General features: G+C 35.8%; 1 protein-coding gene across 1 annotated transcript in view; it reads right to left on the bottom strand.

Moving 5' to 3' along the window:
* The window catches only part of CCDC73 (coiled-coil domain containing 73), a 170,139-nt gene that overhangs the window by 80,509 nt on the left and 64,586 nt on the right, over positions 1–25,044 (bottom strand). Inside the window, exons 3-6 of the mRNA XM_059406402.1 lie at positions 9,976–10,047; positions 5,096–5,167; positions 3,172–3,207; positions 2,137–2,211 (exon numbers count right to left, since the gene is read on the bottom strand). Of these exons, the coding sequence (XP_059262385.1) occupies positions 2,137–2,211; positions 3,172–3,207; positions 5,096–5,167; positions 9,976–10,047 (255 nt within the window). The remainder of the gene's footprint in view (positions 1–2,136; positions 2,212–3,171; positions 3,208–5,095; positions 5,168–9,975; positions 10,048–25,044) is intronic.

The following is a 25,044-nucleotide window of genomic DNA, read 5'->3' as shown; positions in this document are numbered from 1 at the left end:
CAATATATTGTTTATAATTGTTTTATTTTATTATTAGTTATTATTGTTAATCTCTTACTGTACTCAAATTACTTTACCATAGGTACTTATGTATAGGGAAAAAACAGTGTATTTAGGGTTCAGTATGATCCATGGTTTCAGGCATCCACTGGGGATCTTGAAACATACTCCCCATTGATAAAGGGGGACTATTATATTATCTACAAGAGACTCACTTTATATTTAAGGACACAAATAGGCTGAAAGTACAGAGATGAAAGAGATATACCAGATAGTAACTAAAAATAAAGCACAAGTGACTATACTTATATGAGACAAAATAGACTTCAGGTCAAAAATCTGCCTGTGGAGACCAAAAAAAAAAAAAAAAAAGATCATGTTATAATGCAAAGGAGTCAGTTCAACAGGAAGCTATAACAGTTGTATAAGCACCCAACATCAGAGCACCTAAATATATAAAGCAAATATCAAGAGATCTGAAGAGAGAAATTGGCAGAAATACAGTAACAGTAAGAGACATTAATGCCTCACTTAATAATAATGTACAAAACATCCAGACAGAAAATCTATCAAGCAACAGCTGACTTAAACCTCACTATGGATCAAATGGACCTAACAGATAAACACAGAACTCTTCACCCTACATCAGAAGAATACACATGAAACATTCTCCAGGATGGATCATGTTAGGTCACAAAATAAGTCTTAACAAATTTAAAAAGATCAAAATCATTCCAAGTATCTTTTCTGCCTACAGTGTAATAAACAAGGATCAATAACAATAAGAAAATAGGAAAATTCACAAGTATTTGGAAATTAAACACCACTCTTGAACAATCACTGTGTCCAAAAAGAAGGAATTTTAAAAGTATCTCTAGACACATAAAAACAATAACACAAGGTAACACAACTTCTGGGATTCAGCAAAAGCAGTATTGATGGGTAATTTTATAAGGATTAATGCCTACATTTTAAAAAGACATATTGCAAATAAACAATCTAATCTTACATCTCAAAGAAGTAGGAAAAAAGAGAAAAAGCTAACACAAAAATCAGCAAAAGGAAATAATAAAGATAGAACAGAAATAAATAATAAACAGAAAAACAATAGGAAAAAAAATCAATAAAACTAAGAGTTATGTTTTGAAAGAATAAATGAAATCTACTAACCCTTAACTAGACTACCAAAGAGAAAGAAGATTCCAATCAGTAATGTCAGAAATGGAAGGAGACATTACAGTGGATACCTCAGAAATAAAAAGAAAAACTACACACCAAAAAATTGGTTAACCTGGTAGAAATGGATAAATTCTTAGAAACATATAACCTGCCAAATGGAAGAAAGATGAAATGATGGTGAACATCTTTTCATGTGTCTGTCTACTGGGTATTTACCCCAAAGATACAGATGTAGTGAAAAGAGGGGCCATCTGTACCCCAATGTTCATAGCAGCAGTGGCCACAGTCACCAAACTGTGGAAAGAGCCAAGATGCCCTTCAACAGATGAATGGATAAGGAAGATATGGTCCATATATACAATGAAGTATTATACCTCCATCAGAAAGGATGAATACCCAACTTTTGTGTCAACATGGACAGGGCTGGAGGAGATTATACTGAGTGAAATAAGTCAAGCAGAGAGAGTCAATTATCATATGGTTTCACATATTTGTGGCGCATAAGGCAGAACACAGGGGACATTGGGAGATGGAGAGGAGAAGTGAGTTGGGGGAAATCAGAGGGGGAGATAAACCACGAGAGACTGGACTCTGAGAAACAAACTGCGGGTTTTGGAGGGGACGGTGGTAGGGGGCTGGATGAGCCTGGTGGTGGGTATTAAGGAGGGCACATATTGCATAGAGCACTGAGGGTGGTTCATGAACAATGAATCTTGGAACACTGAAAAAAATAAAATAAAATAAAACTTAAATAAATGAATAAACAAACAAATAAAATAAAATAAGAGAAAAATCCTAATTTGAAATTCAAGCCTTTCAAGAAAAAATTACAAAGTTACATGATATATGAATGCTTGTCAACTTTGTTTTGCTAACGTACATGTTTAGTGGACATTTTTTACTAATACAATGCTAAAATGCCAAATTACTTTTTTAAGCAATACTAAGTTACTTTACCTGTAATGCTTTTAGTGTTTCCTTCAATCCTTCTATTTCTTTTTCTTTTATTTCTGTAGCAAGTTGATATTTTCCCTTTAAGTAAAAAAAAAAACTATACTTCAGTACTTTCCAATGTAAATGATATTATAATAGGGAAAATACAAAAGCTCAAAAACCAAAACCTCTACTTTAAAACTAACACTTCACAGCTTTAAACATGGATCTGCACAACTTACATTCCTGATGACTTCAAAATATAAACTTACGATAAGGCCTTTATAAGATGACACATACCATGAAATGAAAATTATAACAAATCATTTTATCATGATAATATTATAACAAAGATTTATGGAGGCTTCAGTGCATGATAGTATTTACAGAGGCTTTACTGCACAATAATCATTTTATCAACAGAGCATTCCTGAGAGTTTATGGACACTATATAATTATCTAATTACCTAATTCACATAGCTAGAATAAATATATTCTAATAAGTTACAAGTATATTTGTCTTATAAAGATATGAAATAATTATTTAAAAGGGCTTTGTAAATAGTACATTCATTAATACAATAAAAACATGTATTAACTATTAAATAATTAGAGAAAATATTTACTACTAGGTGAATTTCTAGTTCAGAATTGTATCTTCTTTTCCAACTGGTCTGCATCCAGATGCAAATCATTCAATGTTTATTTAAACAGGTAGTTATACTGAAAAAGCACTAAAAATATACTCAATAGAAATTTTACAGTAGAATAGAAAAAACATTAATTTGGGGGCTGAAGAGATCTGGGATCTAGTCCCAAATTTGCCATTTTAGAATGAGAGCTTCAGCTTCAGCAAGTCATTTTAATCTTGTTAGGTTTCAGTATTACCCACTGTAAAATGACAGGGGTAACATGATTTCCTTGGCTCTTTTTAATTTCTAAGATTTTAAGTAATTAACAGGCTCCATTAATCTAGTGCTAATCCTCCTTTTCATTGTGAACAATTGGTAATTAAATGCACTTAACTAATCTTTAGCTTATTAAAAAATTAATAAATACCTTTTCTTCTTCCAAGGCACACATCTTCATTTGCAACTAATAAACAATTTTAAAAATTAAAATACAGGTCAGTAAACTGTTAGCAGTGATTTACACTGGTCAGTGACCCTGTAAAAATATTTTACATGTCTGTACTACTTGAACTTAATACAATGTGAATGTGCTACCTTTATATTGAGAAAATAAAATAACAAAAGGTATGAAAGGGGGCAAAAAAGCTAGTCACCAAAAGAAATGAATAATTTAATCACATGATTAGGGATACCAATCATCCTTGAAAATTTAGTCTTTCCTCCCACAAGTTTTTTTTCTTAAATGTTTCAATATTTTGCCAAATACTCTTTAATAACACATAACATTTCCTGAAGGCACACTTTTATGCAATTAGTAGCATTTGTATTAGCATTGACAGTATTTTCTAAAATCTTTTTAAAAGATGCATGTAGCTGACTCATAAATAAACAGTGATATTTTAAGACAGTAACTAGGGTCAACATGCCCAAGAAAACTAATAAAATAGTCTAAGAAACACAAGGATACTGGGTAAAATTGTCAAGAAGTCAAATTTTTCTTTGGAACTTCTCACCACATCCCTAATTCACATTCAACAATCAGGAAAAGGAGAAGAGTTAGGAGGGGAGGGGAGGAAAGGAAACAAACAAAGGTGGGGGAGTAGGGAAGAGCCCAAGAGCACTTTCTCCATTACCCTTTAGATACCCAGATATTCTTGTTTTGCCCAAAGTCCCTTGTGACAAGAGAGACATGGACTTGCCCTCTCCTAGAGAATACTATGTGGTATATTTGGCTTCTGCTTCCTTAGTGTTCAATTAAAATTCCCATAATTTTGAGGTCTGAGGCTAATCTCATATTAAAAGGAAGAAAGTTTATCATCTGCTTAAGTAAATCCACACTATATTGTGAACTACAAATAACCTCAACCAACTAGTGATTTAACTTATATAGGTGCATTTCTTTTTATGCATTTCTCTCTCTCCTTTTTTTTTTTTTTTTTAAGATTTTACTTATCTATTTGACACAGAGAGAGAGAGATCACAAGTAGGCAGAGGGGCAAGCAGAGAGAGAGGGGAAGCAGGCTCTCCGCTGAGCAGAGTCCAATGCAGGACTCGATCCCAGGACCCTGAGATCATGACCTGAGCCTAAGGCAGAGGCTTAACCCACTGAGCCACCCAGGGGCCCTATGCATTTCTTTCTAAATATACACACTTGTATGGAGAAAAAGAGGGAAAGAAAAGAAAAAAAAAAGGGTGATGCTGGAATGACTATAAGGAAAAAATTTCTTGAGAATATTTTTCATGAGCCAATTTCTTACACTTACAGTTTCTAATGAGGGACTGAAGAGAAATTTGAGGGACTAAAGAAGAGCTTTAGAACTCAAAATAACTGAAAGAGTTGTTATTCATTTTTTAAATTCTATATACGTGTGTGTGTGTGTGTGTGTGTGTGTGTGTGTGCGCTTTCTCTGCTCTTAGCTGCTGACAGAATTCATGAAGGCCTCAGCGCATGACAGTCACATTTCCTCATCCTTCACATCTCCCTCCTTTCACCTCCGCTTTTCATCAGTGTTCTATTCCTGGCTTGGGTAAAGGAGGAAAGCAGAAAAGGCAGGATCCTAGGATACTCTAATCAAAGAGAGAAAGGGGAGAAGGAAGAGAAAGAACAAGAAGGCACACATCAATAACCTAATTTATTTAGAACAGATGGAAATACATCTTCAAGAAAACAGTTTTTCCAATTTCTCCCCTTAACTCACTCATTCTACTACATGTTATTTGTGATTCAAAATAACTTTATCTCCTGCTTCCATTAACACTCTTTTTGTCTTCAGTGAGTATGCCTAATATTCAAATGGGGGGGGTGGATAAATATTTGAAACCGTGGTGTTTATCTACCTTTACAAAATTACCTGCTTTTTAAAAGCTGCCATTGCTTCTTTGTGTTGCTTTGCTAATGTTTCCTTTTGATTCTGAAGAGTTTCCTATTTTTAAAATTATGAAAATTTAATTAAAACAAATTTGAGCACCTTTCAGTTTTAACTTTTAATTAGGTTCATAATTTAAATAAAAGTCAAACATTTATTGCATACATTATTGAATGCTCTTGAAATGCAACTTTAAACCAATTCTATGATTTTTTTTCCCACCTATCATGGATCAGCATACAATAATTATTTTTTCAGTTTCTTCTTCATGATAAAACACATGTCTTTAAAATTTTAAACTCTAAACATGGTTCAGGGTGCCTAGGTGGCTCAGTCCTTTGTTCAACTATTTTTTTTTAAGATTTATTAATTAATTTATTTGACAGAGAGAGAGAGAGAGAGACAGCAAGAGAGGGAGTACAAGCAGGGGGAGTGGGAATGGGAGAAGGAGGCTTCCCGTTGAAGAGGGAGCCTGATGTGGGGCTCAAAATCAGGACTCTGGAATCATGACCTGAGCCAAATGCAGATGCTTAACAACTGAACCACCCAGGCACCCTGTGTCCAACTCTTGATAGCGGGCTCAGGTCATGATCTCAGAGTCATGGGATCAAACCCCACTCAGGGCTCACACATGCTGAGTCTGCTTGAAATTCTCTCTCTGCCTCTCCCCTCACCCTGATTGCACACACTCTCACTCTCTCAAATAAATAAATTTTTAAACACACACACACACACACACACACACTCTGACCGTGGCTGAGTCCAAAGCTTTCTTCAAGAAAATATTTCATCAAAAGTTATCAAAATTAATAGTCTTAGTATATAAGACGCCTACAGTCTTTTAGTTTCCAAAGAAACCCATTTTATTATCTAAGCACAAATGTTCAGAGGATACAATTCTTTAAATTCATCAAATTTTTTTATAAAATCAAAACCACCATAAGGCATTTTTTAAAATCCACATATATGATTCCATTTTTTTTTCTTCTCTTCTCCCCTTCTTTAATAGAAGCTGTGTGTTCTGTTCTTCAGATTCAAGATGACTTCAAACTTTTTTTCCCTATGTTTAGTGAATAATTTTCACAATTAAACAGAAATTAGATCTAAAAGTGGGAACCACTTTGAATGTTTGTTATTTGATTCCAGGTTTCTAAATATATGTTGATTTACCAACTTAAAAATTTTATCTGACTTCTATTATGATAGTTGGAGTTTGGCTTTCTTGTATAACCTAACATCTGCTCTCTCTATTCTTCCAAAAGAGTTACATAAAAACTGTGACTTAAATCAATCTTCAGTATTTATACTATCATGACTATGCAATGTTTATTCACTGCTCACCCATATAATATACTGTAATTACATTTCTACCTAACAGAGCTTCTTATTTTTCCTGAAGTTAGCAATTGTTTTAAAATATTTTAATTCTTGGGGTGCCTGGCTGGCTCAGTCTGAACAGCATGGGATTCTTGGACTCCAGAGTGTGAGTTTAAGCCCTGTGCTGGGCATAAAGAATATTAAAAATACAAAATAAACTTTAAAAGAATTTTAATTCTTATAACTTATTTTAAAAAGTAGTAATACCAATTCCCAGATCTGAACCAATGGTTCATAATCTCAAAAAAAAAAAAAAAAAAAAAAAAAGAATAGAAAAAGCAAAGTGAAAAGATCCCAGGAATGACAGAAAATCGCAAAATGCACAGGAAGGCAGACAGGTTTAGAAAGGCTGTAGATGTTGGATAAAATCTTTCAGAACCTATTGTCCAGTTTTCTGTGAAAATAAATTAGACTCTAATCCATTCCTGTAAGCAAGGAAAGAATTTATTGAAGACCTCAGGGATAGGTTCTCTGAGGAGTACATTCTCAAGTAAATGTGACCTCTAGCTTCCTCCTTACTTTTTGTGACCAGCCTTAAACCTAGAAATAGGAGATTTAATATGCAACAAAAACTGGAATGGGAAATAGCCCCATTACGAGATCTCAAATCCAGATGTTCAAAAAGGCTTTGAACAAAAGTAGAATAAACTGGAGGCCCTACAGATAAAACAACTTAATGTAATGCTCCCACTCTAGTCATCAAGCACTAAAGTAGTGAGCCTCTTGGTAGAGACACTTGTAGATATTTATTATTTAAAAAGGGTGGGGGCACAGGGGAAATACTTTTCTGAACTAGATAAGAAAAATGAAGGGGAAAAAAATCAAGTGGGCAAATCAATGATACTGCTGAAGGCAAATCATGCCCCCAAGTTCTCATTTTATCCTCAAACTTGCAAAGAGAAATTTCTCTAAATATTAAAAGAAACTTTGCAAATACTTTACTTATACCATAAATCCTGCCATCATCACATAACCTTTTCCTCAGAGTCACTGAGCTACTCAGATAGTGAATATCTCTAATAATCCAGAGATACTCCCCACTGTTTCAGCCTCCAACTGTTATCCTTGGATCCTCAAGTGAGACATATTATTTTCCCCTTTTTGACACCGCACCCATTAGCATAAGAGAAAGGAATCTACTATGTAAACAGAACTGCAAAATTAAATTCTTCCCTGATTTTTTTTTAGATCCCTGAGGATTTTTCTATTGTAATCAGATCACAGCTAATTTAGTTACTGACTTACTGGTACCTTTGCATATGACCAAATTAAGATCTCTTTGAAGTAGCATTCTTTGTTGGCAAAATGTCTTACTGATATTAGCAGCAAACCTCTACCTAACTTCATATAATATCTCTTAAAACCAGAAGTTAAGAACTAGAGCCAATAGTCTAAAAGCCTAATAGAGAAAGGCTCAATCACATTTTATACCAGTCTTCAAACACTGTTGTTTCCCAGTCAAGAAACCCAATGGGTAAAGATAAAGATCTGTTCAAGAAAAATAAATAAAATAACCATGGCCCCAATTCTTTGTAGTACTGTGCCCAAATACTGTTTCATCTTTATGTATTTTATCACTGTAAATATACGTTCGGTTTCCCATAATGTCCCTTTAGATCAAGAAGGTGTGACCCGTTTTGTCCTGGGAAAGTCAACAATTTACTTGGATAGCTCTATGCCTCAGGGGTTTACTGAGGAACCTTAAGGAACTTGAATTTCTCTGTAACTGCACTCTTATAGAATACATGGGCAAGTTTTATTGTTCTAAAGATGAGGAGATTCACTGATTCCATTTAACTACTTACTGCTTTAGCTCAAAAGGACATAAAAATTCCCAAAAAAGTTTGGAATTTTGTCAGAATAAAAAAATGCCATCTTTATCATTCACTAATTTATATTGTGATTTGGATCTATTTCTAGACTCTATTGTGTTCTGAGGAATACCTATCCATGTATGCTACACCAAGCTACCTTAATAACTACAGTTCATAAGAATATATTTCAAAACTAGCATAATGGGGCACCTGGGTGGCTCAGTGGGTTAAAGCCTCTGCCTTTGGCTCAAGTCATGATCCCAGGGTCCTGGGATCGAGCCCCGCATTGGGCTCTCTGCTCAGCAGGAGCCTGCTTCTACCTCTCTTTCTGGCTGCCTCGCTGCCTACTTGTGTTCTCTCTCTTTCAAATAAATAAATAAAATCATTAAATAAAAATTAAAAAAAAATTAAAACTAGTGTAGCTATTTTGTTCTGTTCTTTTTCAAAAATTTCCCAGACACTCTTGTACGTTTATTTCCACATAAACCTTAAAACAGCTTAGGTACAGCAAAACACATTCCTGGTATTGGATTGTATTAAACACACTGATTAATTTAAGGATATGGATAACTTTATACTGTTGACTCTATCCAAAAATAAGACATAACTTCATACTTTGAAATTTGCTTGGAGTTTCCATTTGTACTTGGTGTTTATCTGCTTTTTCTTTCTGCAGAGAAGTTTGAGACCTGTGCCTCATAAAATCCAACTCTAGTTTACTCCTTTTGTACCTGTCTGGTCTCAAAATTCCCATCATTTCTAGTTTGAGCTATCCTCTGTCACTTGAATTCTGATTCTGATATGTCACCTCCAACATCCTATTTCAATACTACCAAATAGTTAAAAGAAGGGGTGCCATCATAACTAAGATTTCAATTTTTAGCTATTAAAATTATTTGGTGGAAAGACAGAAGCACATCAAAAACGCTTCTATATAAATAAGGCCAGAAAGAGAATCGGATCTGATGATACTAGTGGGTTTTTTTTGTTTGTTTTTAAGCAGTCTCCACATGCAGCATGGGGCTTGAACCATGACTCCGGGACCAAGACAAAGCCAACCAGGTGTCCCTCTGATACTGAGTTGTTGTTGTCACTGTTTTTAAATATTTGGTTACAGTATGTAATAAGAGCCTGGGAAAATAAAGAGGTTTCACTTCTTGGAAAATATTTTGACTCCTTTATAATACACAATATGTTTCCCAGACATTAAATAGATCATAGTCGTTTTCAGCATTATTATCTGAAATCTTGGGGAAAAATTTCATTCTTAGTGTTCTGGAGGCCCAAATGTTATTAAAACAATTTTGGTCAGAATTCTCTTGAGACTTTGTTTAAAATGATGCATAATCCCTAAACATGTTTAGGAAATTTTAAAATTCAAACTGCAATTAAGGATTAGAATACCTCTTTAAATAGATGTTAAAAAGACTAATCTGAAATAAAAATTAAAAATACTCGCTTTGGGGTTACCTGGGTGGTTCCATTCATTAAGCATCCAACTCTTGATTTAGGCTTAGGTCCTGATCTCAGGATGGGGAGACTGAGCCCCACATCAGCTCCACGCTCAGAGGAGTCTGCTTGAGTTTCTCTCCCCTCTACTCCTCCCCCACCACTCACGTGCACTCCAGTGTGTGCTCACTCTCTCTAGGGTAAATCTTAAAAAAAAACACTCACTTTTTGCCATTTAAGTTCTTGTGTCTCCATGATAATTTTCCCAATCTGCTCTTCATATTGAGTTTCTGCTTCCTAAATAAAAAAGAAAAATGCTAGAAAAATTAGGACTTTAAAACTTTACACTTCTTCTCTTTCTAGAGAGATAAAAAGAGCATCCTCTCATGCTTACAACAAGAAAAAATCTGGAAAAATTGCAAACTAAATAGACAAACCCATCAGAGAACTGAGGTCCCAGATCATTCAATTAATCCAAACTCTGGATAATTCTCTCCTGCAGGGAAAAGAGAACCACAGCATTTGCTTACCTGCGACATAAACGGCTGAGTACTGGTAAGAAAACTCAGCTGAAAGTTCTTAATAAATTGCTAAAGGCAGAACACGGACTAGAGTAAGAATGTGAATTCCCAGGAGCCCCAGAAACAAGGAGGTTTTATACTTTTTACCAGTTGTTTTCCTCCAGGAAGTCCACCAAGTGCTTACTGGGAATGACGGGAAGAATCCAACAACCTGAGAAGCTCTCCCCTGTAGTATTGGCTGGGGAAGAGGAGAGCACCACAACCTATTTTCCCTATTTTCCCTACAGACGAAGAATCTTAATCTGTAAGGGAAAGGGCAACAAAAATGATCCTTAAGAACACTAGCGGAAACTTTCCACAGCTGAGAAAGGGACCACGATACCTAGACAGAACAGTCTTCCTCATCTCCCTTAAGGAACAAGAGTCTAATCTACAGGGGGAGGGGCAATAAAAACTACAGCATGAGAGCTCCTGTGGAAAGCCACTGCAGCTGGAAGCAGGCTAGGAAAATAAAATAACAGCTCAATGGGGTGGGGGGTGGCACAGAACAACAGCAGGAATACAGTAGGCCCAGCATTAAAAACAAAAGGAGGAACAGAACTTTTGTGAGGACCTCAGCCTTAGACAGAGTTTCGCCTAAGAATTGAAGCTTAATAAAGTCAGAGAATACCCGAATTCCCCCACCCCACAGCCACGACCAGACAAACAAGCATCAAATAAAAAGAACAGGAAGATCACCTGCAAAGACTGCAAAGGCACAAAGGGAAGACCCAAAGTCAAGAAACAAGGCCCAAAGCCAAGCAGGAAGGAGTTATTTACAAAAATCCTTTGATTTTGTTTAAAATCATATAACACTCCTAAAAGAGCCGACACCATAAATACAAGGTATCACTAGAAAAATCTGAAACTTCTGTTAAAAAATTCAACAGACTAAGAAACAAACTGAGGGTTCTGGAGGGGAGGTGGGTTGGGGAGGTGGGGTGAGCCTGGCGCTGGGTATTAAGGAGATCATGTATTGTATGGAGCACTGGGTGTGATGCATAAACAGTGAATCCTGGAACACTGAAAAAATTAAATTAAATTAAAAAAAATTCAACAGGAAGACTTGAAAAGTACCTATATACAGTGTTGAAGGTATTCCCCAACAAACATAGAGAGAGTCCCTCTGTAAAACCTGGGAATTGCTTTTTTTTCTTTTGGCTCCTGGTATTTAAGAAAATCTCTGCCAAACAAAGCCCTAGCTGATCATTAAATTAAGAGCACAATGACCGGTGGCCACACATGACAGAAACAGCAGACTTCACAAAATTTTTTCAGAAAAATTACTAAACAATGACAACAACCAACCCTGGGAAGGGAGACTATCTGATTTCCAGAGTTGCCACATATTCAAAATGTCCATATCCAGTTCTCAACAAAAAATACCAAGCATACAAAGAAACAAAGTGTGATCCATACACAGCACCCCCGCGCGTGCCCCACCACCAGGCAAAAAAAAAGTTAAAAAGAACTGGAGCAAGTGCAGACAAGGCACTTACTAGACAAAGACTTTACATGGACAATTTAAATACACTCTAAGAGCTAAAAGAAACAATGTACAAAGATGCTGCAACCATTAAAAAGTTAATAAGGGAATGCTACAAACAATTTTATGCTTATAAATTTGACAACTTACAAAAATGGACTATTCTTCAAAACCCCAAACTACCAAACCTCATCCAAGGTGATACGGACAATCCAAATAGCCCTATTACCACTAGTTAAAAAGCTCCCCAAAAAATAAATGTCCAGGCCCCATGGTTTCACCTTTAGATAATTCTACCAAACATATAAAAAATTAACACCATTTTACACAGTCTTTTCCAGAAAGAGGAAGGAACACATCATAACTCATAAGGCCTGTGTACTATGACACCAAAACTACACAAAGACAGTACCAAAAGAAAAAAAAAGAAAACTAAGACCTCTCACAAGTTTTGATGGAAAAATCTTCAACAACATATCAGCTAATGGAATCCAGCAATGTATAAAATGTTATACACCATCACCAAGTAGAATTTATTCTAGATATATAAGGCTGATTCAACAACAATATTAAGTTGATATATCTCACCATATGAATATGCTAAAGAAAAATCACATGACCATCATAATTAACAGAGAAAAGACAACTGACAAAACCCAACACTCCTTTATAATAAAAACTCTCAGCCAGTTTGGAGAGAGAATTACCTCAATTTCATAAAATTCCTCATTTTATAGTGAAAAACACTATACTTAACATCATATTTAATGATAAAAGACTGGATGGATGGAAAGGCAAAGAAAGGAAAAAAGGAACGAGAAGAGAAAGAGAGGAGAGAAAAAAAAAAAGGAGGAAGGAAACAAATCACACAGAATAAACTGTCTCTATTTGTACAGGACATGGTTGTATACATGGAAAACCCCAAAGAATCTATAAAAAATCTACCAGAACTAATAACTGAGTTCAACAAGGTCTCAGGATACATCATCAACACCCAAACTATCCTGGTTCTATACAGTAACAATAAAAATGCAGAAAAAAAAATTAAAAACACAATATAATTTATAATCACCCCAGAGAAAATGAAATATATAGATGTACACTTAATCTGTATGCTGACAGACACAACAACATGGATGAATTTAAAACATCACGCTGAGTGAAAGAAGCCTTACCTAAAAGAGTACATATGTATGATTCCATTTATATGAAATGTCAGAAAAAACAATACTAATTGACAGTGGAAAATAATCAAAAGAGGGTTGCCTCCTGGGGAGGAAGTAAGGGTAGAACTGGCCTAGGTAGACAGAAACACTTTATATCTTGATAAGGGTTATATTTCACAGATGTATGCATCTTATCAAATCCCAAAACAGCTGGATTGAAAATGTGCAAGATACTGCTTTCTTTACATGGGCCTGGTTAAACGAGTTCTGTGATCTTACTGTGATTTAGATATTCTAAGCACTTTTTATGTATTAATTCAATCATAGGTATAATTTTTCAAGGTAAGTACTCTTATTATCATCATTTTATAAATGCTAGGTTAGCAAGAGAACAGGTAACTCACCAAAATGCACACAGCAGCTAACGAGCAGAGCTAGTATTTGAATCTAGATGATCTGTCTCCAGAGCCTCTTAAACATGCCATTTTATCACCTTTAAGATTCTGGGTGCCATAGGACAGTATGGATTGTTATGATACACTCCTTTCCTTCAAGAACCTCAGAATTTAATCTTCATATCCCACAGAAGATAGACATTCAAAATCAAATTACCTAGTTTAAATATACAAATACATTCTGATATTCTGTAGAACATTTCAAAATAACAACTAGAAATATTTGTTGTATAGAAAAACAAAAGCATTAAGAATTGCTATGAATGTTCTTAGAATATTTTTCTATTTCAGAAATCTTTATAATAGACTAAGTTGAGTAATATGAAAACAGTAGCTTTAATACCAATTAGGAAAGAGGTTCTTTAAAATATGAACTTTTAGGCTATTCCATGCATATTAATGATATTTATCTTGAATACTTTGTAGCTAATCAAACTAAGAAACTATCTGAAAGAATGATTAGTATTTTATTAGACCACGTAAGAAACTGAATTGCACAATTTCGTAGGAGGTAGATTATGAGTTTGAAAAGGAGAACAGAAGTATCCAGTTACAGTTTTGGCTGCTTGGACATGTGCCCGCTGTATGTACTATGTCCCTGAATCTGTTCAGGGTCAAGAATTGAAGAGGCCTGACCAATACACAGCACATCTTGTAAAACTACAGCCTGAAGCAAGCATTTTTTAAAAAAGCATGACACTTTCTAAAGGTTATAAAGAGTAAATAAACCATCAAATTACTCTTCTTTTATTGTTTTATAAAAACACTTAAATCCTTGTAGTCCTAAGGCAGATAATAAAAAATAAACACTTCTAAGATTCTATATTCTTAGATACTTTATTGAAGTTACAGATGGGATTTTCTTACCAAATTTAATAGATTTTTCTCATTGACAGTAAGGATTTTTATTAATAACTTTTAAAAGCTGCTTAAAGAACTAATGAAAGATAAAAATGAAAAGTTCCAATAAAAAGATAATAATGTTTAATATAAAACATGTAGGAAAATTAAAATCTTAATATAGTAAAAGTATATTATACTGTCACCTTTCAGCATTGTAGACCACACCCATTTTATCAGTTTTCCATGATATAGAGATATATATTCTAAAAATCATTATAATTATAAAGGGGTATGATTCTACTCATAGCATAACCAATTTTATGGGGCACTGAAATGCTGCTTAATGTTATTTACCACATATTATACCATTAATTATACCCAGTTTTCCTTCACAATTTCCTTAGCAAATCATTGCTATTTTGGAATACCCAAATTTCCTCTGGCTTTAATTTATTGCTAATTTGAAATTCTAAGATTTCCTTCTGTTCATATATTTAATAAATCTAATGCATCCTTTCTCTGAACTCCCATACTACTTTCTCCATAATTCTATTATCACACATAATATATACTATGTGAGAATATAGTAATTCATTTGCATGGTTAATTAAGTGATCATTAAATTTCAAATTCTCAAAGGGCAAGATTGAGTAATGGTTTTTCAAAGGTTACCAAATGAATGCATATTTTAAAAGTGAAAGTTCTATGGTAGAGCTCTTTTATCCCCACTGTATAGATGATTTGCCTGAGAAATATAGTTTGTTTAAAAACTTTCAACCTACTTTCTACTTTTACAATCTGACAGATTTCATATTAAAGTCTGGATTTCTCGTTTCTCTTCAGTAATTGGAAGAACTGATAATACAGAGCCCATTATTCTATATGGCAACACGTTCTTGGAGCTGAATGGCAAATACAAGTTTAACTGAAGACAAAGGCTCTCCAGTTCAACACAGCTTATCCATATCACATGCAAACTACCCGAATCCTGAAAGAAAATGAATTTGTGACCCCTCTTCCACTGGTTCATCTCCACTCATCCTAATACCCTAGTGGTTTAGATGAAAGGCCAAGGAGCTAACTCATCATATTATGTAATCTGATAAGGAAATCAACAAAAATGTTGTCGCTAACATCTAAAAAACATACATTATTGATTCAATGTAAACTAATCTGTTGACTCAGATTATGTAAAGATTGATTTAAAACATTCAAATTTTTTCTAAAATATCATCACCAATTTAGGTTGATATGGAAAAAAATTAGTAACTTTGTTAATGACAGCATAGTTAGGTACTTAAATACAGTTTAGTGGAGTAAGAAAGTCTCGTTCTTTGACTTTTATTATCTTTTGTATTTCACTTCTTTAAAGAAACTTTACTATCTAACCCTTTACAATCTGGCCCAATTTTATGTTGACTGCATTAGTCCAGTTAATTTATTATATATATTAATGGAAGAGATTTAGACAAGGAGTAGGAAGATCAGAGTACGAGTCTCTTAAAAGCTCTGGGTTTTGGGTTGGATTACAAATTATCTCAAGTCACTTCCACCTCTAAAATTCTATAATCTCATGATCCTGAAAAAAAGACTGATCACCACAAGATGCAACCAGAGAGGGAGACAAACCATAAATAAGACTCTTAATCTCAAGAAACAAACTGAAGGTCTGCATCCATTGAGAGGACCATGTGGTTCTTCTCTCTTCTGTTACTGATTTGTTCTATCACATTGATTGATTTGTGAATGTTGAACCATCCTTGTAACCCAGGGATGAATCCCACCTAGTCATGATGGATAATCTTTTTAATGTGCTGTTGGATCCTGTTTGCTAGGATTTTGTTGAGAATCTTAGCATCCATATTCAATAGGGATATTGGTCTGAAATTCTCCTTTTTGGTGGGGTCTTTGGTTTGGGGATCAGCGTAATGCTGGTTTCATAAAAAGAGTCTGGAAGTTTTCCTTCTGCTTCAATTTTTTGAAACAGCTTCAGGAGAATAGTTGTTATTTCTTTTTTGAAAGTTTGGAAGAATTCCCCAGGGAATCTGTCAGGTCCTGGGCTCTTGTTTTTGGGGAGGTTTTTGATCACTGCTTCAATCTCGTTACTAGATATCAGTCTATTCAGGTTGTCAATTTCATCCTGGTTCAATTTGGGAGTTTATAGTTTTCCAGGAATGCATCCATTTCATCTAGGTTGCTTAGCTTATTGGAATATAACTGTTGATAATAAATTCTGATGATTGTTTCTACTTCCTTGGTGTTAGTTGTGATCTTTCCCTTTTCATTCATAATTTTATTAACTTGAGCTTTCTCTCTTCTCTTTTGGATTAGTGTGGCCAATGGTTTATCGATCTTATTGATTCTTTCAAAAAACCAGCTTCTGGTTTCATTGATAAGTTCTACTGTATCTCTAGTTTCTACCTCATTGATCTCTGTTCTAATCTTGATTATTTCCCATCTTATGTGTGGAGCTGGTTTGATTTGTTGTTGATTCTCCAGTTCTTTAAGGTGTAGAGACAGCTGGTGTATTCTGGATTTTTCAATTTTTTTGAGGGAGGTGTGGATGGCCATGTATTTCCCCCTTAGGACCACCTTTGCTGTATCCCATGGGTTTTGGACCGAAGTGTCTTCATTCTCATTGGTTTCCATGAATTGTTTAAGTTCTCCTTTTATCTCCTGGTTGATCCAAGCATTCTTAAGCAAGGTGGTCTTTAGCTTCCAGGTGTTTGAGTTCCTTCCAAACTTTTCCTTGTGATTGAGCTCCAGTTTCAAAGCACTGTGATCCAAGAATATGCAGAGAATAATCTCAGTCTTTTGGTATCAGTTGAGTCCTGATTTGTGACCCAGTCTGTGGTCTATTCTTGAGAAGGTTCCATGTGCACTTGAGAAGAATGAGTATTCTGTTGTTTCAGGGTGGAATGTTCTGTATAGATCTATGAGGTCCATCTGGTCCAATGTGTCATTCAATGCTCTTGTTTCTTTATTGATTTTCTGCTTCAATGATCTGTCTATTACTGAGAGAGGCATGTTAAGATCTCCTACTATTAATGTATTCATATCAATATGACTCTTTATCTTGATTAATAGTTTTCTTGTGTAATTGGCTGCTCCCATATTGGGGGTGTAGATATTTACAATTGTTAGATCATCTTGGTGGATAGTCCCTTTAAGAATAATGTAGTGTCCTTCTATATCTCTGACTACAGTCTTTAGTTTAAAATCTAATTTATCTGATATGAGAATCACTACCCCGGCCTTCTTTTGAGGTACATTGGCATGAAAGATGCTTCTCCATCCCTTCACTTTCAGTCTTTGTGTATCCTTAGGTTTGAAATGGGTCTCTTGTAGACAATATATGGATGGGTCCCGTCGTTTTATCCAATCTGCAACCCTGTGTCATTTTATGGGTATATTTAGGCCATTCACATTGAGAGTGATTATTGATAGATATGTTCTTATTGACATCATGTTACCTTTGAAGTCTTTCTTTCTGTAGATTGTCTCTATATTTCTGTTCAATGCTATTCTTAGGATTTTTCCTCTTTTACAGAACCCCCCTTAATATTTCCTGCAGTGTCGGCTTGGTGGTCGCATACTCTTTTAAGCCTTGCCAGTCTTGGAAACTCTTTATCTCTCCATCTATTTTGAATATCAGTCTTGCTGGATAAAGTATTCTTGGCTGCATGTTCTTCTCATTTAGTACCCTGAATATATCTAGCCAGTCCTTTCTGGCTTGCCAGGTTTCTGTGGACAGGTCTGATGTTATTCTGATGGGCTTTCCTCTGTACGTAAGGAGCCTCTTTGTCCTAGCGGTTTTCAAGAGATTGTGTCTACAATTATGATTTCTCAATTTTACTGTCAGGTGCCTTGATTTTTTTTGGAATCTATAATCTTGGGGGGAGACCCTTCTGCCTCTAGTACATGAACGCTGATTCCATTCACAAGACTGCGAAAATTTTCATGAAGAACTTGTTCCACTATATATTCTAGACTTCTTTCTTTCTCCTCCCCTTCAGGGATTCCGATAATTCTGATGTTGGAATGTTTCATGGCATCATTTATTTCCCTGATTCTGTTTTCATGGCTTCTAAGCTGTTTGTTCCCGGCTTCCTCCTGATCCTTTCTCTCTATCTGTTTGTCGTCCAGATCACTAATTCTATCTTCTGTCTCAGTTACCCTAGCTTTTAGAGAATTTAGATTAGATTGGAACTCATTGAGAGCATTGTGAACATCATCCCTGGTAGCTTTCAGTTCTGCCCTAACATTGTGAACATCATCCCTGGTGGCTTTCAGTTCTGCCCTAATCAATTCCGTTTGGTCATCCATGTCTTTCTCCAGCCTAGCTATTGCCTGGGTAATTGTTAGCCTGAATTCTCTTTCCGACATATTGTCTATGTTGATAGCCATTAGCTCTGTTGCAGAAGGCCCATCCTCTGTATTTTTCTTCTGTTGGGCATTCCTCCTCCTAGTTATTTTGGTGAGAGATGGCTGAACGGATGTAGATGGATGTATCTACCGTGGTGCAGTCAAGGTGCACCCTGGAACGCTTCTAGCAATCAGGATTCCCCACCCAAATGAGAGAAAAAAGAAAAGAAAAAGAAAAAAAGAGAGACAGAAAAAAAAGGGAAGATAAAGAGAAGGTTCAGCCCAAATGGGCCCCAAGGTAAGATTTATGATGTATACAAACAAAAACAGACAAACAAAAAGGCTGATAAAAGTATATGACAAGAGAAAAAAAATTATATATATATATTAAATATATATAAAAGCAAAAAAAATTATTAAAAATTATATATATATTATAAATATATATATATATATATATAAAAGCAAAAAAAAAAGAACCTCATCAAAAAGAACCCCAAGTATAAGATTTATATACTATCAGGACAAACACAAATACACAGAAACCATGGCAGAAGAAAAAGATGGGAGAGTGGTTATAAATTCTCAGTGTGGATGATGAAGGTTATTTTGATTCTTCCTGGATGTATCTTGATATCTTTGTTAAAGGACTCAACCTTCCTAAGATAAAGGGGTATTAAAAATTAGTTTACTGGGGCACCTAAGTGGCTCAGTTGGTTAAGTGACTGCCTTCGGCTCACGTCATGATCCCAGGGTCATGGGATCGAGTCCCGTGAGTCCCGCATGGGGCTCCCTGCTCAGTGGGGAGCCTGCTTCACCCCTTCTCTCTGCTGTTCCTCCCCCTGCTTGTGCTCTCCCTCTTGCTCTCTGTCAAATAAATAAATAAAATCTTTTTTTTTTTTAATTTATCTATAGGGGTAGCACTGATTGGGGAAAGGGGATCACCTTGAAGTTTAACTCTATATGAATGTTAAAAAATAAAAATAAGGGGCGCCTGGGTGGCTCAGTGGGTTAAAGCCTCTGCCTTCGGCTCAGGTCATGATCCCAGAGTCCTGGGATCGAGGCCCGCATAGGGCTCTCTGCTCAGCAGGGAGCCTGCTTCCCCCCCCCCTTCCTCTCTGCCTACTTGTGATCTCTGTCAAATAAATAAATAAATAAATTTTTAAAAATTGAAAAAATAATAAACTAAACTAAAAATTTTTTTAATTTAAAAATAGAAAAGCAAAAGAAAAACACGGGTATATGTATCAAAAAGTTTAGGTTAAAAGGTTATTATGGAATTTGATATACTGTACATCTCACTGTGATGGTAAGTAGGTTAAAAAATTATCTATATATAAAAAAAAAAAAGAACCAGAATAGTGGGAACGAATCAAAAACAAAAGTTGTATCTATGAAGTAGTAGTGGTGGTTGTTCTCCTGTCGGTTCCGCCCCCCCCTTTTTTTTTCCTGGTTTGTTCTCTGGGGGAGGGGCCTGCCCTGTGGGTTTTCAGACAATGTTCCCTGAGTTAAGTCCTCCCACCCTCCTCAAGGGGGTGGGCTCTGAGGAAACCGGTTTTTCAGGCTTTTGTTCTCTGGAGGTTTTTATGTTTGTTCCTTTCTTTTCTCTCGCCTTGACAGTTTTTGATGGTTTTTGGAGATTTAGAGAAAAGCAAACTGCACCCCGACCTCCCTCTCAGAGAGAAGCCTCAGTCTGTTCCCCTCTGGGTCTCTAGAGCACATTAAGTTCCCCCTCAGCCACTGGCCGAGCAGGTTCCGAGTCACGATCCCTGGGGATACAGGAACTCCTGCTTGTACCCAAAACCACGACAGCGGAGGCTTTCTGGGCAGCTCCAGACCGCCAGAGAGGTTCCAAGCAGCGATCGCACGCTGAGATTTTTCCCGCTGGCCCGGGCTGGGAGTGCCTGGTCTTTCCGGGTCTGAGAGCACCGGGCTGGCACCTGCGCGCACCTCTCACAGGGGAGGGTGTGGGCGCGCGTGTCTCAAGCTCTGACAGTATAGCGTGGTGTTCTGCCGGCTAGCGAGGGTCCCAGCCCCTCACTGGCGGCTCGGAGACCAAGACCTAGTTTCTCCACAACACTCTCTCTGGCTCAGCGCCAGGGGTGGCTGTCCTGGGTCCAGGGACTAAAGCCACTGGCCCTAACCACCCCAATTCCCATAATTTCCCCCCCACGATCCTCTGCTCTTTTTGAGTGCTTTCAACCAGACTCTAAGTTAATGCTGGTCCCCAGAAGCAGGGCACTCTCATATTACTTTCCAATGGGTCGCCTCTGGTGGCTCCCTCCCCCTTTTATCTTTCGATATCAGTCTGAGTTCCCACTCCACTTTACCTGCCCACTGGAGTCTTCTGCCCCCGTAAAGATCCAGATGTGTATAATTCTGACCTCAGGCTGATTTCATGGGTGATTGGAGTTCTTTAGTAGGTAATCAGCTCACTTTAGGGTACAGGTTGAAACGGCGCCTCCTCCTACTTCCCTGCCATCTTGTCTCCCCTCCTACAACATACATTCTTAATAAAAATTTTCAACAAAGTGAGTTTAGAAGCAACACACCTCAACATAATAAAGGCCATATTTGAAAAACCCACAGATAACATCATATTCAATGGTGAAAAACTGAGAGCTTTTCCTCTAAGATGTCCACTCTCATCACTTTTATTCTACATAGTACTGGAAGTCTTAGCCACAGCAATCAGACATGAAAAAGGAAGAAAATTCATCAAAACTGGTAAGGAAGAAGTAAAACACTCATTATTTGCAGATAACAAGATACTATTTACAGAACACCTGAAAGACTCCATCAAAAAACTACTAGAACTGTTACATGAATTCAGTAAAATTGAAAGATACAAAATCGATCTCTGTATACCAATAATTAAATAGCAGAAAGAGAAATTAAGAAAAAAATCCCATTTATAATTACATCAAAAATCATAAAATACCTTAAAATAAATTTAGCCGGAAAACTAGAAAACATTAATGAAAAAAACTGAAGACAACAAAAGCAAATGGAAAGATACTCAGTGCTCATGGATTGAAAGAATTAAAATTGTTAAAATGTCCATACTACTCAAAGGAATAACTAGAAAACATTCATAAAATAACTGAAGACAACAAAAACAAATGGAAAGATACTCAGTGCTCATGGATTGAAAGAGTTAAAATTGTTAAACTGTCCATATTACTCAAAGGAATCTACAGATCCAGTGCAATCCCTATCAAAACACCAACAGCATTTTTCACAGAATGAGAACAAACAATACTAAAATTTGTATGAAACCACAATAGACCCTGAATAGCCAAAGCAATCTTGAGAAAAAACAAAGCTGGAGGTATAATAATCCCAGATTTCAAGATATACTACAATGCTGTATCAAAATATATAATATTTTATTGTTTATAATATTTATATATTATATATATAATATTTATATTTATATATTATTTATAATATTTTATTTTATATATAAAATATATAATCAAAATAGTATGGTACTGGCACAAAAACAGTTACATAGTCCAACAGAACCAAACAGAAGCCTAGGGCACCTGGATGGCTCAGTCAGTTAAGTATCTGCCTTCAGCTCAGGTCATGATCCCAAGGTCCTGAGATTGAGTTGATACTGGGCTCCCTGCTCAGCAGGGAGTCTGCTTCTCCCTCTACCCTCCCCCCACCCTGCACATTATCTCGCTCTCTCTCTCTCAAAAAAAAAAAAAAAAAAAAGAGTTCCTAGAAATAAACCCCATCAATATATGGTCAATTAATCTTCAGCAGGGTGGGGCAAGAATATACAATGAGGAAAAGATAGTCTCCTCAATAATGTTGGGAAGACTGGACAGCTACATGCAAAAGAATGAAACTGGACCACTTTCTAATACCATACATGAAAGTAAACTCAAAATGGATTAAAGACCCAACCCTGAGACTTGAAACCATAAAAGTCCTAGAAGAAAACATATGTAATTGGCCTTGGATTTTGGCCTTAGCAAAATCCATGTCTAGACATGTCTAGACATGTCTCCTCAGGCAAGGGGAAAAAAGTAAACTATTGGGAGTACAATAAAATAAAAAGCTTCTATATAGGGAAGAAACATCAACAATACTAAAAGGCAACCTACTGAATGAGAGTAGATATCTGCAAATGATATATCTGAAAAAGGGTTAATATCCAAAATATAAAGAACTTACACAGTATTATATGTTGACAGATGGTAGCTACACTCATGATGAGTACAACTTGTCAAGGCACTATGTTGTATACCTGAAACTAATGAAACACTGTGTGCCAACTATGCTTCAATAAAAAAAAAAAAAGAATACATACAACTCAATGCCAAAAAAATAATTAAATTAGATGGGCAGAAGACCTGAACATTTTTCCAAAGAAGACATGGAAATGACCAACAGACACATGAAAAGATGTTCAACATCATTAATCAACAGAGAAATGCAAACCAAAACCACAATGAGATATCACCTTACACTTGTCAGAACACCTAGAATCAAAAAGACAAGAAATGACAAGTGTTGGTGAGGATGTGGAGGAAAAGGAACTCTTGCTTTTGATGGGAATGTAAACTGGTACAGCTGCTACAGAAAACAGTAAAGAGATACCTCAAAAAATTAAAAATTGTAGGGGCACCTGGGTGGCCCAGTGGGTTAAAGCCTCTGCCTTCAGCTCAGGTTGTGATCCCAGGGTCCTGGGATCCACAATGGGCTCTCTGCTCAGCAGGGAGCCTGCTTCTTCCTCTCTCTCTGCCTGCCTCTCTGTCTACTTGTGATCTTTGTCTGTCAAATAAATAAATAAAATCTTTTAAAAAATTAAAAATTGTAATACTGTAAGATCCTGTAATTCCATTACTGGGTATTTACCTAAAGAAAACAAAAACACTAATTCAAAAAGACAGATACCCCATGATGTTTACTACAGCATTATTCACAATAGCCAAATCATAGAAGCAACCCAAGTTCCCACTAATAGGTGGATAATGAAAATGTGGTATGTGTTTACAATGGAATATTACACACCCATAATCAAGAATGAGATCTTGCCATTTGGGACAATGTGGATGGGCTTAAGGGTACTATGCTAAGTGAAATAATTCAGATACAGAAAGACAAGCGCCATAGAATTCCACTTACATGTGGGGTCTAAAAACAAAACAAATGAACACAGAAACAAACAAACAGACTCTTCAATACAAGAACAACTGGTATTGGCTAGAGGAGAAGCGGGTGGACAGATGGGTGAAATATATAAAGGAAATTAAGAAGTATTAAACTTCCAGTTATAAAATAAGTCACGCACATGAAAATTACAGCATGAGGAAGATAGTCAGTAATATTGTAGTAACATAGTATGGTGACAAATGGGGACTACATTGATTTTGTGAGCACTGAGTAATATATAAGATTGTTGAATCAATATGTTGTATACTTGAAACTAATATAACACTGTATGTTAATTATACTTCAATTTTTTTTAAATTTACAGTAACTTACCAAATAATTTGGGGAAGATACTACTATGCAACTATTTTGTTTCACATATGAGTTTCACCCACTAATATTAGCATTCATCAGTGGATCTTGCCTGTAGCAATTATTACTATAATGTTTTAAGGGCAATTTTCTATTTCTCTCCTTCCTTCTACATTTATTAATTGGAATCTCCTATAAAGAAGATTTGTTCTGTCTCCCCCATTTATTCAATCATATATTTTTATCAGTAGAAAATAATGGATATTTACTCTATTCTTTGGGTAATTATCCAATACTATCATTACTTATTTTGTTGCTCAAATTGTTCCAGCTTTGTCCATGAGAAGCTCTTTCAGGTTGGCTTCTATATTCTTTTGAGGTGTTCCTTACTTTCCAGCACTACAAGATATCCAACCCTGGAATGAGCCATTTCTCCAAAAAGTCCTGGTTTCTTTTATTAGATAATGATATTTAGAACAAAGATCTGGGCCCTTTATATGGTTGCTGATACTGGGTTGTCACTATTTCTAGGCTTTTTCAGCAGAGCTAGAATATACTAATTCACATACATACATACATCTATCTATATTTCTCTATCTTTTTATCTACATACAATGAAATCGTGAGTTCATGCTGGTATCTCAAACTCTAATCTAGCACCATAGAGCTTAGTCTAGCTTATCTGTAACTTCTTTCTTCAACAGAGAAAAAAATTCTACCTACTCCTCATCTACAATTTTTGCTTATTTGTTCAACCCTGGCATACCTGTAGTTTCAGTCTTACTCCCATGAGAAACAAATTAACCAACTAGAGAGAGGGTTTATGTAACTTTTCGGTGTTATCCTTGCAGTATCTCATCTGATACTGTTTTCCAAAATTACTTAAGTCAGGGTCTCTTCCCACCAATTTCTTTCACTAAAGTGATGTCATTTGGTTA

This window comes from Mustela nigripes, chromosome 1 (assembly GCF_022355385.1).
Source record: "Mustela nigripes isolate SB6536 chromosome 1, MUSNIG.SB6536, whole genome shotgun sequence".
Taxonomy (NCBI): Eukaryota; Metazoa; Chordata; class Mammalia; order Carnivora; family Mustelidae; genus Mustela; species Mustela nigripes.
This window is presented reverse-complemented; position numbering and strand designations above follow the sequence as displayed.